General features: G+C 43.5%; 1 protein-coding gene across 6 annotated transcripts in view; it reads left to right on the forward strand.

The window, feature by feature from the left end:
- cdk5rap2 (CDK5 regulatory subunit associated protein 2) overlaps positions 1 to 16462 on the forward strand; it is a 59199-nt gene extending 42737 nt beyond the window's left edge. For 5 of the 6 annotated variants that reach the window (XM_083793740.1, XM_083793741.1, XM_083793745.1 and 2 more), the window contains 13 exons: positions 1904 to 2082; positions 3355 to 3693; positions 4238 to 4363; positions 4747 to 4860; positions 6227 to 6416; positions 8626 to 8747; positions 9489 to 9692; positions 10466 to 10546; positions 12210 to 12514; positions 13361 to 13510; positions 13818 to 13956; positions 14381 to 14427; positions 14629 to 14938. In XM_083793740.1, coding sequence (XP_083649866.1) covers positions 1904 to 2082; positions 3355 to 3693; positions 4238 to 4363; positions 4747 to 4860; positions 6227 to 6416; positions 8626 to 8747; positions 9489 to 9692; positions 10466 to 10546; positions 12210 to 12514; positions 13361 to 13510; positions 13818 to 13956; positions 14381 to 14427; positions 14629 to 14688 — 2056 coding nt within the window. In that variant the 3' untranslated portion in view covers positions 14689 to 14938. Of the gene's footprint in view, positions 1 to 1903; positions 2083 to 3354; positions 3694 to 4237; positions 4364 to 4746; positions 4861 to 6226; positions 6417 to 8625; positions 8748 to 9488; positions 9693 to 10465; positions 10547 to 12209; positions 12515 to 13360; positions 13511 to 13817; positions 13957 to 14380; positions 14428 to 14628; positions 14939 to 15715 lie in introns of those variants that run through there. The other variant, XM_083793744.1, reaches the window with a different exon arrangement.
- The last annotated feature ends 1099 nt before the right edge of the window (positions 16463 to 17561 follow it).

Raw genomic sequence — 17561 nt, forward strand, 5'->3', positions numbered from 1 at the left:
CTCTTGAGGGGAGGATCTGACATAGGTTGCCTCTTGGTCATTTGTATTCCTGTCTCGCTGTCTGGTATTTGATATGTCAGCTGGGTTCAACTTTATGGTTTTGAACTGAAGGATACATTGTGTTCTTTTCAAGACAACTTCTTCATTCCCTGGATCTTATTACCCCAGGCGGCTGTAACGTTATATGTGTGTTTTTCTTTTTATTTTTTGTATTCTACTACTAATAGTAATGCTTTAGACGAACCTTAACCAAACACTCAGGAATGGTTGTTTTTACCTTGTGTTTTTGATATACCACAACGACATTAAAGGAGAATTTGCATGCATTTACAAACCAGTAGGCAGTACTTTGTCCCTCGTTATGAAGACGCTGTCGTCATTGTTGCCAGGAATATTTTACGTACTATATTTCACTGCAGCGTTCACATTAAAGATCAAGCGCGCCTCTCTCTCTCCTCTTCCGAATTCCTTCCGTGGTTACAAAGTGAACGACATGCGTTTTCAATTATTATTATTGTTACCGGCGTGGACAGCTCTGGGTCGGAGCTCCGGCAGGAATTGTCCTACTTGTTCTCCCACGTGGGGAGAGACCTTCCAGACAGCCCTGCTAGGATCCAGCAGGAAATAGAGTACCTGCGGCTCGAGCTAGAGGGCGAGAGAGAGCTGCTGCAACTGCACCTCGGTTTCCTTGTCCGGCAGAAGCACAACCAGGCTGAATGCACCAAGATACAGCTGGACCTGTGAGTGGCAGCCAGGCCGCCCGCGTCCGGAGAGGGCAGCTAACAGTGTTGATTTTGACAGCAAATCTTTGATTTTAGTCGACTAAATCTACAGTTCATTTAGTCTGCTAAAATGTGTTTTGGCGGGCCTTGATGTCGTCCTAACGGCTGATTTTATACTTGCTGAAAATAGCCACTGCGATGTGTTGTGAGCTTGTAGATCAGCTATTTTCAGCATGCAACCTAGTGTAAAATGACGACTTTTTTTTACTTATACTGGATCTCTTGTCCACTAGTCCCTTCCTAACGTATTAGTCTAGTTCTTATTTGTTGACAAAATTGTCAATATATTTACCGGTAGTCTTAGTTTTAGTCATCATTGCTTATTTTTCATTTAGTTTCCATTTACTTTTCGTCAGAGAAAAAAAGGTAGTCGACGGAACATTTTTCGTCATAATATATTTGTCGACGAAATCAACACTGGTGCAGCATGATGTTTTGACGTGACCTCTCCTTTCACAATCTTTATACTGGCTGTTTCGGCTCGAGACGTTTCTCGAGCTCTCTGTAACCTTTGCGTAGTGTGCACAATGCCGCACATTCAACATTGTTGTTTCCCACCTGGCCACCCTCAGCCCTTCCAGCTGTGTGTTTTCTTCTTGAAGAGTTGACCCAGCTCTCCTCCCTGTGTGTGCTTTGCATGGATCTGGGTGTGAACCTGGCTCATATGAACCCGTTTCATTTTGTGTTGCCCTGATAGTCTTTGATTATTATGTGGCTGGTCGATGCGTTCTTCTATCTCCCACATCAACCCATTTAGGACGGGAACGCATCTGTGTGGCTTTAGCGTTTAACCACTTTACCATTATTTTAATCTGTAAAAATAGCAGATCGACTGTACAAGGCAAGCTCATAGTGCGGCACTCAGCTTGTAGATCTGCTAATTTTGCTAAATCGTGAAAATGTGTGCAAACTCTTTGTACAGCAAACGTTTTAAACTCATATCTTTGCATCTGGAGGGGTCCTTGGAACAAGACATTTTCAGATGGGGTTCGGCGGCCAATGACATCATTTTTGGGGTCCACGACATGAAAACGTTTGAGAACCACTGATATAGAAACATAGGATTTTAAGAAAACTGTCGTGATTTTAGAACACTTGCTAACGGCCCTCTTGTGTGCCAGGTTGTCTAAGGAGCTACAGGAGAAGAACCGTTTGGTCCAGAGCCTCCAGAAGCAGCTCAGAGGACTGAGCCCCAGCAGCAGTCAGCACAGCTCCACTTCTGAACTGTCCCACCTAGAGAGAGCTAATGCCTCCTATGACATCTGCCCATACGTGCTCAGTGGCAACCAACCTGCTCATGGTAAGCACAACTTCCCCAAAAAATCACGGACACATTTTTATGGGTCCCTTTATTTTTATTTTTTGTTTCCTAGAATTTATTTTTAATTATTATTTCAAAAAACGTACAAAAAACATTACTGGACTTTTTCTTTCTTTTTTTTTTTTTTTTTTTTTTCATAAATTGAAAACAAAATTCCGTGATTCTTTGCCCTTTTTTTTCAGTAATTTCAGGAAGAAATAAAAAGACAAATCTAAGTAATTCCATAAATTAGAATATAAATGTATAAGAAGTAGTGAAAATAGCCGAGCTTCAACTAGTGGTCCTTGAGGGGGTTCCAGGTGGTCCCCAGCTAAATGATGGAGAGTTGGTTACCAAATAGACCCCTAGAGATCTTTAGCTCTTGAGAGTGTAAATTTTACGCTTTCAGGAGTTACATTATTGTTAAACATCTGCATTACTTAATTTACAAGGAGACTGCACAATTAGACAATGTAGAGGCTAAATATCATCAAATGTTGGTCCGTGGCTCAAATGGCCAATTAATTCAAGAGGCTGAATATCATCAAATGGTGGTCCGTGGCTCAAATGCCCAATTAATAATGGGCCTTGAAATGGGTTGAAAACCACTGAGTGATGCGTCTTTCTTTATGTAAAAAGTCAGTCCAGGACAGTAATGTGGTGAATGTCATGGAAATGGCTCCAGTGAGATACTTATATATTGTGTAGTTTTCCTGTTCCTGGCCGGACTAAATAGCAGCTGGTAATGGCACTTATTTTCCACTCAGGTCCATTCTGTTGCAGTCAGCCATCGCGCAAGACAAAGAGTGCTTGCCAAAGGCAGGACGCGTATCTTGTTTCCATCAACCTCCACTTAAAGTTGCATTATTCAGTGGCACCTATCCGGTTTAATCTTCAAATTGTGTTTCCCTCCGAGGGGAGACCGTGACGGCTTTTACAGGAACAGATAGTTTATGGCCATGTGAGACCTACGATAGAGAGGACAGAGATGGGCTACAGTCCTACATTTCCCTCTGTACTCCTTTTTGCCGCACACCGAGACTACGGGAGGCTTGCATGGAAGCTATAACCTGCAGCAGAGATGAAACAAATATGACTAAGCCAATGAATACAATAGAATGTGAAAAGGGGAAATGGAATGGCATCGCAACAAGCTACTAAAGAAGAAGGGGTGGGGTGTGCTGCTTATTGGATGTTGTCTGGAGGAGATGTTTTGGCATCTCACTCTACAGTGTATAATATAACCGCTGATTCCCTGTTACCCGTCCACAGGCCAGAGAAACGGCAATGCCAGGACGGGAAGAGGCGAGGAGGAGGCTGTCGCTCCTGTAGGTGGAGCCCAGCCAGAGGGAGTGTCCGGTCTCAGAGACCTCCTCCTCTCTGGCCCCAGACTGCAAGGCCTGCAGAGGGAGAATGGACGCCTGCAGGAGCAGCTGAGGAGCAGCGAGGAGCTGAACACGAGCCTGCGCTGCGAGCTGGATCTGCACGGTTCCATCACTATGGCCCACCACCAGGACCAGGGACAAGACTCTGGGCCCGGCCCTCCTCACGTAGAAGGACAGAAGGTCCCGAGCAGGGACCCAGCAGGACACTCTCATAATGTTAACCCGGGTAAATATGAGTTCATATTTGCTAGCCAGGATTATTTAACCCATTTAGACCCGAGTTAAAAACATTCACTTTGAAAGAATATACGTTCAAAGATTTGCGCCACATTTTGTGCGATTTTTCAAAAATAGCAGACCTACAAGCTCATAGCGCGCCACTTGGTGGCGCGCTATGAGCTTGTAGATCTGCTATTTTTCAATAGCTACATTTTAACATAATGTTTAAAACACCAGGTTCCCGACCAAAATGGGTTAATAATAACACCACACAGGCATATCCTAATATTAATATCTCAAACTTATATAGTGCTTTTCTGAGTACCCAAAGACGCTTTACATGATAAAAACAACTTTATTAGAAACAAAAAAAAACATTAAAGGCCAAGGAATAAAATCATTAAAACAGTGGAAAGAGTTACCTAGGGAAAGCAATCTTGAAGAGGTTGGTTATGAGGGTGGGGGACATCTCTGAGCGTTTTGGTGCATTCCGCCATGGTTGGGGCAGAAACGGCAAAAGCAAGTCCAAGTTCTACTTGTTTGTCCGGCAGAGCTGCTTGCAGAACATCTCCAGGAGATCCGGGCTCTGCGTCAGCGCCTGGAGGAGAGCATCCAGATCAACGACCGGCTCCGAGAGCAGCTGGAGAGGAGACTGGCTGAGGTGGAGAGAGACCCCGGTATGGGTTTTTACTTTACATACATCTGACTCTTGTTTGTTTTTACGTCAGCTGATGTGTTCAGTTTTGAAACATTCCTAACATAAAGGGATATTTCCCCCTTTTCTGAGTCACTGTACAATACATGTTCGCGAGGGACTAGTGGAGAAGAAATGCATCTTTAGTCGACAAAATCAACTGAAGATTTAGCCAACTAAAATCGTATGATATTTAGTCGACCAAAACTAGACTAACACTAAAACATTTCAGGCGACTAAAATGACCAGATGAAAATGAAATGGAAAAGGACTATAACGAAAACTATAAATAAAAAAAGGATGCTGTTAAGAACAACGCTGCTGTAGCGTACGTGCATTCCAATGGTTTGTGACTGTGTTCTGTAGCTACCAACATCTTCATCCATGGCACCGAGGAGCAGGGTCAGCTGGCCAACGAGGTGCGCTTCCTCTGGGGACAGAACCAGGCCTTGAAGGAGCAGCTCAACCAGGGAGCCAGAGGTAGAAAGCATCAATATGTCCATGGCAAAGACTTAGTGCTCTTGTCCTTGGCAAATTTTTGATTTTCTGTCTTACTCACCATTATATTATATTATTATTATGTTCTTATTTTGATCATTAGACCCAATTACTGAATGTCAAGATTCCACGTTTTCTTCAAAATATACTGAATATACTATTAATATTTACTACGACACTATGGCATATTAGGAGTCCAACTAGTACTAGTGGTTTTCAAATGTTTTATTTACACAAACCTCCATGACTCTGAGTGTGTACAAGTGTACATTTGTACACTCTCCAAGTTATAGACCTACTGTGGCCATTTCTTGGCCAACTCATTGTGTTTCTGGTAGTAATATTGTCTACTCAGTACTCACTTTGTGGCGATGACCCCTGGGTAGAATGTTTACTGACACAGCCACACACACATCCACAAGTAGAAAGTGGTCCTAACTGACAAAAGGCAACCTTCATTTTGGATGATTAGTTATGCATGAGCCATTAGCCATCTACAAAAGATTTTAAGGAAATTTGACTCATTCTGCTTTTAAACATGCATTGTTTTGTGCTTACAAATGGAAGACCGAACAACATGTTTCACTGTGTTCTTCCTCAGGTCCAACATCATTTGGTTAAGGCTAAATAACTTCATTGAGGCCCCAATTTGACTGCAGTCACATCCAGTCAAATCTGATTTGAAGTGACCAGAACTGTGTCACAGAACTGTGTGTTCAGACTGGCGGACAAATCCCGCCTGAATTGGAATCTGATTTGTGTCTGTCTTAACGCAAACAAGTCACATACAAGTCACATGGAATCTGATTTAGATCATATTACTGTATTCAGACTGAGACAGATCTCCTGAAATCAGATTTGAAACCACCTCTGAATGTCACAAAGTCACATTGAAAAAAATCAGATTCCATGTAACTTCAACTTGTATGTGACCTGTCTGCATTTAGACTTATTTAAACAAATCGGTTTTCAATCTTGAAGTGGCACAGATGTGATCCAGGCTAGATTTGGCTGCCAGTGTAAATCAGGCCCAAGTCTTAACCACTTGTTGGATGTCAAATAGCAAAAGTAACTGAATTACAAGCTCACAACGCATCGCAAGATCAGCTATTTTTGCAACATTTTTGTCCGCTATGACATGACCAGAATAGGAACGCTAGGTTAATTAATTTAATGTCCAGGATTTTAACAAGATTATTCTATTTGTTTGTCCAATTTACCATTCTCTTTCCCTGTTGTAAGCAGCATTGTCTGTTGTCCAATATTTGACCCTAACATTCATACAGTAGTATCATGTGAACACGCATCGCCACAGATGCAGCTCTCATCATGTCTTTCTGGCCTCCAGACAAGCAGAAGGAGAACGAGAAGTTGCGGGAGGCTCTGGCCAAGCGGACGGCCAGGCTGGAGCAGAGCCGGAAGGACTGCGAGGCTCTGAGACGAGAGCAGAGCCAGCTGCAGCAGAGGCTGGAACGCAGCGAGCAGGAGAACGCACAGCTGCACGACTCACTGCACTACAGCAGGGACGAGCTGCACGGGTACACACACACACACACACACACACACACACACACACACACAGCTGCATGACTCACTGTACTACTACAAGGACGAGCTGCGCAGGTATGCGCGCGCGCACACACACACACACACACACACAGCCTGTTTACCGTGTGCATGTTATCACATGAACCCTGGCGTTCCTATTCTGGGGTGAACATCCTGTGGAAAAATAGCAGATTTACAAGCTCACGACCTCAATTGTCGCAACTTGACTGTGAGCTCACACATTGACTATTTTCGAAGAGATTTAGAGTATCAATATAATAGTCCTGCTCCTGCTAATGTATGTTAAGTACTACAACAACTAACTGAGCACATAAATACTTTACCATTTATCCCAGATCAATCTAACCACTGTCACTGTCAAGCCGGACTAATAATGCAGAATATGTCCATTGAGTGCATATGAACAGAAGCCGAGCTAGAAGCTCCTGCTCTTTGGCTATGTGACCACATAACATTTTGCTTTTCTTTCATCCCACATGGACAGAAAACTTTTAAACACAATTTATATTAACAAACTGTAACATAAAGGTCTCTGTGCAACATGACACTACAGAAGACAATCAATTAGCGTTGAAAACGCTCATTAGTATAATTCTATGCTGTTATTACATGTTACTTAGTAACATGAGAACGTATCATTTGAAGGTTCACCCCATGCACGGTAATGATGTGGAATACCATTTAACCCATTCTGAACGGGCACCCATTTTGGTGTCAGCATCATGTTATGTTTTAGCTATTGAAAAATAGCAGATCTACAAGCTCATATCGCGCCACCGAGTGGCGCGCTACGAGCTTGTAGGTCTGCTATTTTTGAAAAATCGAAGAGCGACTGACATTTTTAGAATCTGATCTCAGGTCAGAATGGGTTCATCAGACCAGTGTGTCCCCGGCGGAAACCTCGTATGAATCTGATCTCAGATCAGAATGGGTTAAGTGACATCTAGGCCTAGGTTCATATTAGTGGCACAGGTGAGTGCAGTTGACACATGACACCTGGAGTCTAGTTCACTGCCATGTCACTCCTCTCCTCTCCACACTGTCACCGCTGCTCCATTTTTGTAATGCACCATATTTGCCAATATTATTTTCAGGTTTTTGAGGGGCTCTAGCCCCTCCTATATTCAGCTATAGTGTAGATTTTTGTACAAACATTAAATGCCCTTGGGGCACGGTGGCACAGTTGGTAGTGCTGTCGCCTCACAGCTAGAAGGTCCTGGGTTCGATTCCCGCTCGGGACGCTGTGGGTGCTGGCGGTGTGTTTCCTCCTCCGCGTCATCAGTGCCCATACCCGAAGGCGGGGTTGGCGAAAGGGCCTTTCTGTGTGGAGTTTGCATGTTCTCCCCGTGTCCCCTAGGGTAGGTATACCCTCACAAAAACATGCAGTAATCCTGGTCTCTAAACTGCCTCCCCCTGGCCAGCCGGGGCGCCTGATGGAGGGGAAAGGAACTGGTCGGAATAACGTGCTCCTTCCACGCGCTACGTCCAACCAGGGAAACTCCCCCCTGTCAGGTGTAAAGGAGCAACTTGGACACTCAGGCATGAAGGAAGCATGAGTTAAGTCCGTTGCTCTCCCCAGGTTGGCGGAGGGTGTGTAGAGCCCAGGATCACATTAGATGATTGACACTGCGGTGAAAAATGGGTTACAAAATCGTGGGACAAAAAATATAAAAAATAAAAAAAAACATTAAATGCCCTTGACAATGAATGGAACATTTACGTTATATGTAGACGAGCAAATAGGCTATTTTCGTCCTACACAAAGATTATATTCCCCTTGACAATGAATGCATGATGATAAGACCGCCCCTCACTTTTTTAAATGATGATGTAGCAAAATTCATGATGTAGGTTTCAGAATCTGTGTTCTGATCAAGTTATTTATAAGCAAAATTCGTCACAAATGTTGAAAAAACAAACAAAAAACTACCTTGTAGAGCTTGTAGATCAGCTATTTTTGCTATTCATTGTAGGACAAATTATATTGGGCTCAAGTGTTTCAATGATTATTCATAGCAAATTAATTATCCTCACTTTAGGGCTGACCTTGACTCATTTCTTGTCAACTAATAGATATGGCGGACCACCGGGGGTATGCGGACCACCGGTTGAAAACCCGTCATCTCAGTGCAGCACGTTTCATCCTAAAACGAGTTTATTTTGTGTCCCCGTTTCCAGGCTGCAGTGTGAGGCGAAACTCCAGACGCAGCAGCTGCGCGACTCGCAGCATCTCCTGCAGTCATTGCGTGTGGAGCTGCAGGTCTTCGAACAGATGAAGACTGGAGCTCACCAACATACAGGTATAACAATTACAATTCATACATTTAGTAGACCCTCTTTATCCAAAGCGACTTACGGTAAGCACGGTAAACGCACGCATCAAATGCATAGAGACGGTGTAGTGCCTCAGTAATCTAGGATCCTGGGTAAACCAAGAACATAGCATCGGTGTAACTGTAAACGGTATCAACGAATGAAGCTAGCATCTTGTATAAATTATGTTATTTAGCCCATTCTGACCGGGCACCCATTTTGGTGTCGGCATCATGTTATGCTTTAGCTATTTAAAAATAGCAGATCTACAAGCTCATAGCGCGCCACCGAGTGGCGCGCTAAGAGCTTGTAGCTCTGCTATTTTTGAAAAATCGAAGAACGACTGACATTTTTTTGAATCTGATCTCAGGTCAGAATGGGTCAATCAGACCAGTGCGTGTCCAGCGGAAACCTCGTATGAATCTGATCTCAGGTCAGAATGGGTTAGACTGCATGGTCGTCAAGGCTAGGTCAAGTGCTACGACTGTATGACTGGCACGTGGTGATGTTGCCTTCCACATACTGTCGGTATTCAGAAGCGGGCATATGCCATGTTTTTACTGACAGTCGTTTCAGGTGAAATATCGCCAGTTTAAAATTTGAATAGGTAATTGAATTGAAATTGGTTTATAATATAGCATAGTTAACGATGGGCCATGCCAATTATCCAACTAAACGAAACATCCACTTTGCACCCCGTTGGGGTTTGTTCCTCTCCTCCTGTACAGAAGCCAGTGAGGTGAGCCAGCAGCCTGCCGGCTCAGATCCAGTGGACCTCACGGAGCTCATGTCAGAGATTCGCCACTTGCGGCTGCAGCTGGAGAGGAGCATCCAGACCAACACGGCTCTCCGGCAGAGACTGGAGGAGCAGCTGCTCCGAGGACCCAGCCGGCCCGACACCATCAACATCAACTACATGCTGTCCACTTCAGGTAGATACGTTGGACAATAACAGACAGTGTAGTCATGACGCCTAGAACAGTGGTTCCCAAAGTTTTTCGTGTCAAGGACAGCCAAATTGATTAGCCCACAGACCCCCATTTGAAAAGATATGCCAGGGACCCCCCCCCTCCCCCTGGCCAGGCAGGGGGGGGAGCCTGATGGATGGGAAAGGAACTGGATAACGTGTTCCTTCCTTCCATGTGCTACTGTACAACTGGGGACTCCTCATGCATAGAAGGAAACATGAGGTTATATAGTCCGTTGCTCTCCCCAGGTTGGCAGAGGGAGTGTAACGTCCAAGATTATATTACAATTGACACTGGGTCAAAATAGTGGGATTTAAAGAATAAAATAATAATAATAATAATAGTAAACAATTACAGACAATAGGGCTATTGCTGTTGTTACTCTTCATGGGGCTTCTTCTTATCTTAGCTTTATCATTTTTATTGTTATGTTATGTTGCACGGTATTGTGGACGTTGTCACACTTGTATTTCACTGCTTGTACCTGTATGAGAAGTGACAAATAATAAACCTTCTTGATTCTCGACAATTGTCAGAGATTCAAACTCTCGCGTTTCGAGATCAAAATACAGTAGGTCACCTTTCAGATTTGTGTGGATCCAAAGAAGTGCTCACATGGTGGAAATGTGATTTATTTTTTGGACGTCTTTGGAAGATGTTCGACTATAATGACTAGACTAGAATGAGGACACCAGGTTTAAAGTGGTGTTTGATGTTTGGTGTTGCATGTGTCCTAGATGAAGGTCCCAGGTCCCCTGGACGGAATGGCTGTGATCCTCTCCGTCACTCACACAATGAGCACGCCAGCATCCACCACGGTAAGGAATGATCTCTCTTTGTCTAAATATATAACCTTAAACAGATTGAGATATACTAAACTGTACTTTTATCCAACTTTTGGCCTACTAGAATCAGAATCCCAAATTGTTCACCACCTTGTTCAATTCATGAAAACATTTAGAGACGTACAAATAGACATTTCTATAGTCAAAGAACAGAACAGGAATTCATCATAAAGGAGGTAATAAGGGAAAAGAAACATATTACAGTGAGGGGAAAAAGGGGTGGGGGGGATTCTGATTTTACGGGGGCCAGTTTCGAATTGCAGCCGTCCGTAGGTGCCCTTTGAGAGCAAGATGCTGTACTCTGTCGTCGACCCTAAGCCATTCCAGCCTGTCAAAGTGGGCAGGGGTGAGGTGTGTTCGGGGGGTGAGGCCAAGTAGGAGCCTGACCAGTTTGTTTTGGGAAGTCTGGGGCCTTGTTTTAAGGGCCTTTGAGGTGCTGTGGTAACAAGAGGTGCATGCATAGTCGAAGAAACCTTGTACGAGGTCTCCTGTTGGGGTCTTCAAGGTGTTTTTGTTGACCAGTGAGGAGATCCTGTAAAGGAATCTCCTTTTTGATTACGTTGGTGGCCATTTTATCACCGGAAAGATTAGCCTCCAGGATGGAACCTAGGTAGGTAATTTAATCTTTACGTGTGATAATACTGTCACCCACTCTAACCAAGAAGCCTAGCTGATGTTACTATTTGATCCAAAGAGAATGGATTCAGTTTTTCCCAGTTTGTTATCAGCGAGCCAGGTGCAGATTCTACTGAGTTCAGAGCTGAGGGCCTTTTCAACCTGCAGTTTGTTCCTGTCCGAGACCAGCAGTGCTGAGTCATCTGCGAACAGGAACAAGTTGCAGTCACAAGCTGATGTCATGTCGTTTACATATATTAGGAACAGTAAAGGCCCTAGTAGGCTTCCTTGTGGAACGCCACAGCACACTGGGAGGGGAGGGGACAGTGTTCCGTTCACCTCCACCATCTGTTCTCTCCCCTCCAGGTAGGATTGCATCCAGCTCACTGAATGTGCTATCAAAACCAATTGCTTTTAGCTTGTTAACCAGTATGGAGTTGTTCACTGTGTCAAAAGCCTTTTGGAGGTCCAGCATGACCATGCCGCAGTATTTGCCAGCATCCACCTCGTGTTTTATGTGGTCGCTCAAATAGAGGAGGCGTGTGTCAGTGGAGTGGGATGTTCTGAAACCAGATTGGAACTCGTACATTAATTTATTAGAGGCAAGATACTTTTCAACCTGTTCATAGACTCTTTTTTTCCATCGCTTTCGAGATGGAGCTTAGAATAGAAATAGGGCGGTAGTTGCCGGGTTCTAATTTACTCCCTTTCTTGTGCAGGGGGGTTACTTTGGCAAAGATGCGCATGACATCATCATCATACTCGGAAGTTATGCGGAGGAACGCCAAAAAAACTACTTTCTGGCCTTGACAGCCAAATACATCCAAACAGCAAAGTCCTATCTGATTGTATTAAACATCTCACTTTGCCACTCCATTTGCCATTCACTTTATGCATGCGCATAGTCGCATACCTTCTATTGGGAATAACCTCTTGAGATGAACAATCTCATTTTCAAGGGCGTCCTGGCGTCCACAAAGAATACATAATACATAAATGTTTTCTGTGTATTGTGTTGCAGAAGCGAAGCGGCAGGCAGACGACGGCGGCTCCCAGTACAGTATAGCGAAGCGGCAGGCAGACGACGGCGGCTCCCAGTACAGCGGCGTCAGCTCTGAGGAGAGCGCTCCTCCGTCCCGCCTGGTGCCCGGCCACCGGCTCTGGGCCGACCGCAACGGGCGGCACGTCGTGGCACTGATGGAGGACCACAGCGCGCTGCGCAAACAGATCTGCGAAGGCCGCAGTCTCACACGCAGCATGGACACGCACCTGCAGGAATGTCTGCAGCAGCACGCCCTCAAACGGCATGACGACTCTGACAACAGGGTAGAGTTATTTTTTATACATCTTTTCAGTGGTGGAAAAAGTACTCGTATGCTTATGTAAAAAGTAGCAATACTACGGTGTACTCCGTTACAAGTAGAAGTCCCGCATTTAAAATGCACTCCAGTAAAAGTGCAAAAGTATCGGCATCACAAAGTAAAAGTACTGATATTGCAGAGTAGTCCCATATCGAAAATTCTAAATGTGTACACAATCTTTTGAAAATGGCCAATCTGCTATTTTCAAATGGACGAAATGTAAATAGGGTTGAATGGTTAATGGACTACTCCATGGATGTGATGTAGGTATTTAATGGACTATTCCATGGATGTGATGTAGGTATTTAATGGACTACTCCATGGATGTGATGTAGGTATTTAATGGACTACTCCATGGATGTGATGTAGGTATTTAATGGACTACTCCATGGATGTGATGTAGGTATTTAATGGACTACTCCATGGATGTGATGTAGGTATTTAATGGACTACTCCATGGATGTGATGTAGGTATTTAATGGACTACTCCATGGATGTGATGTAGGTATTTAATGGACTACTCCATGGATGTGATGTAGGTATTTAATGGACTACTCCATGGATGTGATGTAGGTATTTAATGGACTACTCCATGGATGTGATGTAGGTATTTAATGGACTACTCCATGGATGTGATGTAGGTATTTAATGGACTACTCCATGGATGTGATGTAGGTATTTAATGGACTACTCCATGGATGTGATGTAGGTATTTAATGGACTACTCCATGGATGTGATGTAGGTATTTAATGGACTACTCCATGGATGTGATGTAGGTATTTAATGGACTACTCCATGGATGTGATGTAGGTATTGGATCCACAGCAGCTGAAGAGTTTGTCCATCAGTGTGAACACCATGCAGCAAGTCCTGGAGGAGGCTGGCCGACTGCTCAAGCTGGTCTGGAGAGTCTCACTGCCGGCTGTTCCCACAGCCGGGGACGGCAGCAACAACCAGCAGGTAGACAAATACACACACACACACACACACACACATGCTCACAACGTGTCACAGTAAATCAGGCCTAATGATGCGACACTGATGGATGCCCGATGGCTGCAGCAGAGCCCCAGCATAAGCCTAATCTTTCTTAACCATAAAACTAAAAACACCCATCATTTCAATGATGTTGCTCATCCAGTGCCTGGAGCACCCGGAAGTACCCTCTTCTTCCAAGCAGGCTCGGCACTAAGGTTTCAAATGGTAGAACCCCCCCACCTCCTCATAAAGTAACCTGTAAAGTCGATCTCTGCTCTTGTGGTCTCAGGATGAGTTGTTGAGGAACGAGGTCTCCAGGCTGAAGAGCAGGCTGAGCCAACAGGAGAGGATGCTGTGTGGGGCCGTCAAACGCCTGCGGACCACCAACCAGCTCAAAGAAGGAATGGAACGTGTCATCATTGACCAGTGTATGTAGACAGACGTTTATCAACCACTTATATATTTAGTTGACTGGACTCCCTCAGGCCTCTATACTAGTTCCTTCCTTTTTACCCCTCTACTCCAAATCTCTTGGGTGTCGTGTTGCAACGCATTGTTTTGTGAGCTTGTAGATCGGCTATTATGGCTGTTAGGGGACACGAGGCCTTAAAGGTAGGCCTATTTTAACAAAAGAAGTCTCCATGTCGCTCCAGCTCTTATTTAACAGAAATAGCATAGTGAACTCAGACAGGATAAAGAATATTAAATAAGTGAAATTGGAAGTGGTTTGGATGCCTAAAGAAAGTATCTCGTAATATGCAAATCGCTTAATATCAGGTGTTTACTTGTACTACCTATGTGCACAGTTGCAATTAAAAGCATTTTGGTGTTTTCTGTTTGTTTTCAATATAGTGGCAATAACCCATGGAGTGTTGAAGAAAGCCAGAGGAAATCTAGAGGTGAGGCAAAATTCTAACACATTTAACACAGTGAAATCCTTAGTGCTATTTTAACTGTACAGTGTACATCTGGTTCCATTTGTACTCTCTTCTGAGTTAAACTAACACTGGGATGTTCAAATGCTATTTCGTGAGATTGTAGCCAGTCTTCATTGAGTGCTCTCTTTTCTCTCATTCTTATTTCATGTGAAATCATTGTAGATAAATTACTATCCCCTCTTTGGGCTGAAAGGCCCATGTGAAGGATCAGAGGAAGGTTAGTGTGTGTGTGGACTGTGGTGTGTGTGTGTGTGTGTGTGTTTGTGGCACAGGGTTGCAGTGACGTGATGCATGATTCTTACCCGTTGTGTTGCATGGTACACTTTTCCAACACTTAGCCGTACATGCCTTTCCAGCAGTAGTTTGAGTTGGATAGATTGACTTGTGAAAATGATCTTGTTTGGAGTTTGTGTGACTCTCCGTATTGGCCATATCAACCAGTGTTTCAGGAGCATGACATGTATTGTGTGATTCAAGGAGTTTTTTTTTTTTTTTTTTTGTATTATCAGATGATATCAGCATGCTCAGCTCTGTGGTAGTGCAGTGGTCTGGAAATTCACAGATTTCCATCCGTATTGGTTCCTTGAGTTCAAGGGCCACTAGACAACATTCAGCATCGCCATCATTTCGCCCATCACCCCAATCTTGTAGTCTGCAACATTATAACACGATGGCGGCCTTATAATATACCGGTACTCACAGTAAGGTTGAAAAAAGGTACCTTACCCAACCATCATATTAAGACTTAACAGAGGTAACTGGACAAATAATTCTGGATTTTTAGACATCCCAGCAAGATTATTAATTGTAAAATCTGTGGATGTATTTTTTTTGTGTTATCTAGATGCCCTTTAACTTGTATTGCATAAAGCTGCATGTCTAGTAGAGTAGAAGTGGCAGTTGGTGTGAATGCTGGCATTGTACACAGTGAAGTCCTCAGTGTTACAATTTATCATTTGTGCTAACTCTGAAGGTGTGTTCACACCTGAAGATTCTTCTTTCTTTTTTTCTCTTCTACTTCTCCTGCTCGTCATCGTTGGTAAAGAAAACATTCCAAGTATTTTGGATAGGATTTTTACCCTCTGGGTTACAAAAACACCCAAGTAGATGTATTTTCCCATCTGAAGCGAGAACACTGTGGTGACGGATCGCTACGTCAGCATCGCCCAGTTCGCCTTGTTCGTGCTGCTTTATGTCACGAGTCCGCTATATAAATGCACCATTTACCATAACCTTTTTTCTTTCACAGGAGGTCCCAGTCAATGGACAATGAGACACGATACAAGTCCTCAGACTGAGGACACGAGCGTCCCTGTCCCCGCGTCAGCCCAGGCCACTGCGGACGATCGCAACAGTGACGGCTCCTCCCACAACAGTGACGGCTCCTCCCACAACAGTGACGGCTCCTCCCACAACCGTGACGGCTCCTCCCACAACTGTGACGGCTCCTCCCACAACTGTGACCGCTCCTCCCACAACAGTGACGGATCCTCCCACTGCAGCTACTAGATGATCTTGACCCTGATTTGTACTTTGTACTGTACGCGCAGGCAAATAGCGACTACTACAGTACTTTCAAGAAGCAGATGGGACAGTGCAGACCACCGTACGACAGAATTTATAATTTGCCATTAGTCTAACCTGCCTTTATGCAGTAGCTACCGATTGACCTGCCTTTCTGCCCTGCTGTAAGACTGTCTATCTGCTTGGGAAATCATACTGTAATTGCACATGATCTGATATACTTATTTTGGGTACTGATTGATAAATTTTAACTTTTAGTCATGGTAATGTTTATGTAAAAAAAGAAAGACTGTTGTACATATCAAAATTCATGCAATTTGAGTATTTCTTTTACAATTTTTTATATGACAGTTATTTTACACAAAGATGTATTTTATTACCGTTTTCTTTTGAAGTTTCCTGACAATTTAGTTATGTTTAATATGGTTCATGGCTACCGAGTGTACTGATGATTCCGTGCAAATGCAGTAAACAAAACAAAAGGGGTTTGCGTCAAGTTGTCTTCTTTCTTGAATTGTTACATTTCATTCAGCTTAATTCACAATAATGATCTGGGATTTCAACGATTAACAAAATAAATGATGAAAATCATGAAAAACAACATACATACAGTGCCGAATCAACCACTCCGAGACGAGTGCCCTGGCACTATACCAAATCAAAGGGCCCATGCACGCACGTAACGTCTAATTGATCTATTTACTGAACTGCCCGGGGTGTTCACATAAGCCTGAGTAGACTATATATAGTATGTCGTTTACTGTGAAGAGTTGGAGACACATGCTGTAACCTTTTACTTTGAAATGTTTTGTAGTTTCTGAGTTATTTAACTTAAACGCCCAATGCATTCTCTATGGCAATAGCACAAAATTTGGCATGCTACTAGTCCTACATACTTATAGGCCTACCTAGCAACCCCATTCTAGCCTACTTAGGTTCATCTTACGGTGGACATGTTTGCCTGAAAAGGAATCTTTGAAATGTTTCATAGTTTTAGAAATATATAGTGCTTTCAAATTTACAATGGGGCTCAATGGCAGACATTGTGAATGGAGTTTCTAGGTGAAAGTGATTTTTGACGTGCCCCATTGTAAATTTGAAAGCACTATATATTTCTAAAACTATGAAACATTTCAAAGATTCCTTTTCAGTCCACCGTAAGATGAACCTAAGTAGGCTAGAATGGGGTTGCTAGGTATAAGTATGTAGGACTAGTAGCATGCCAAAGTTTGTGCTATTGCCATAGAGAATGCATTGGGCGTTTAAGTTAAATAACTCAGAAACTATAAAAAAATTCAAAGTAAAAAAGTTCCAGCATGTGTCTCCACAGTAAGCTGAATAATAAAAAGTGTGAATGGAGTTTCTAGGTGAAAGTGATTTTTGACGTGCCAATGTCTGCCATTGAGCCCCATTGTAAATTTGAAAGCACTATATTTCTAAAACTATGAAACATTTCAAATACTCCTTTTCAGGCAAACATGTCCACCATAAGATGAACCTAAGTAGGCTAGAATGGGGTTGCTAGGTGTAAGAATGTAGGCTTCTATGTTGTTAGCAAAACATCATCATGG

This window comes from Protomyctophum parallelum (genome assembly GCF_964188405.1).
Source record: "Protomyctophum parallelum genome assembly, chromosome: 21".
Lineage (NCBI taxonomy): Eukaryota > Metazoa > Chordata > Actinopteri > Myctophiformes > Myctophidae > Protomyctophum > Protomyctophum parallelum.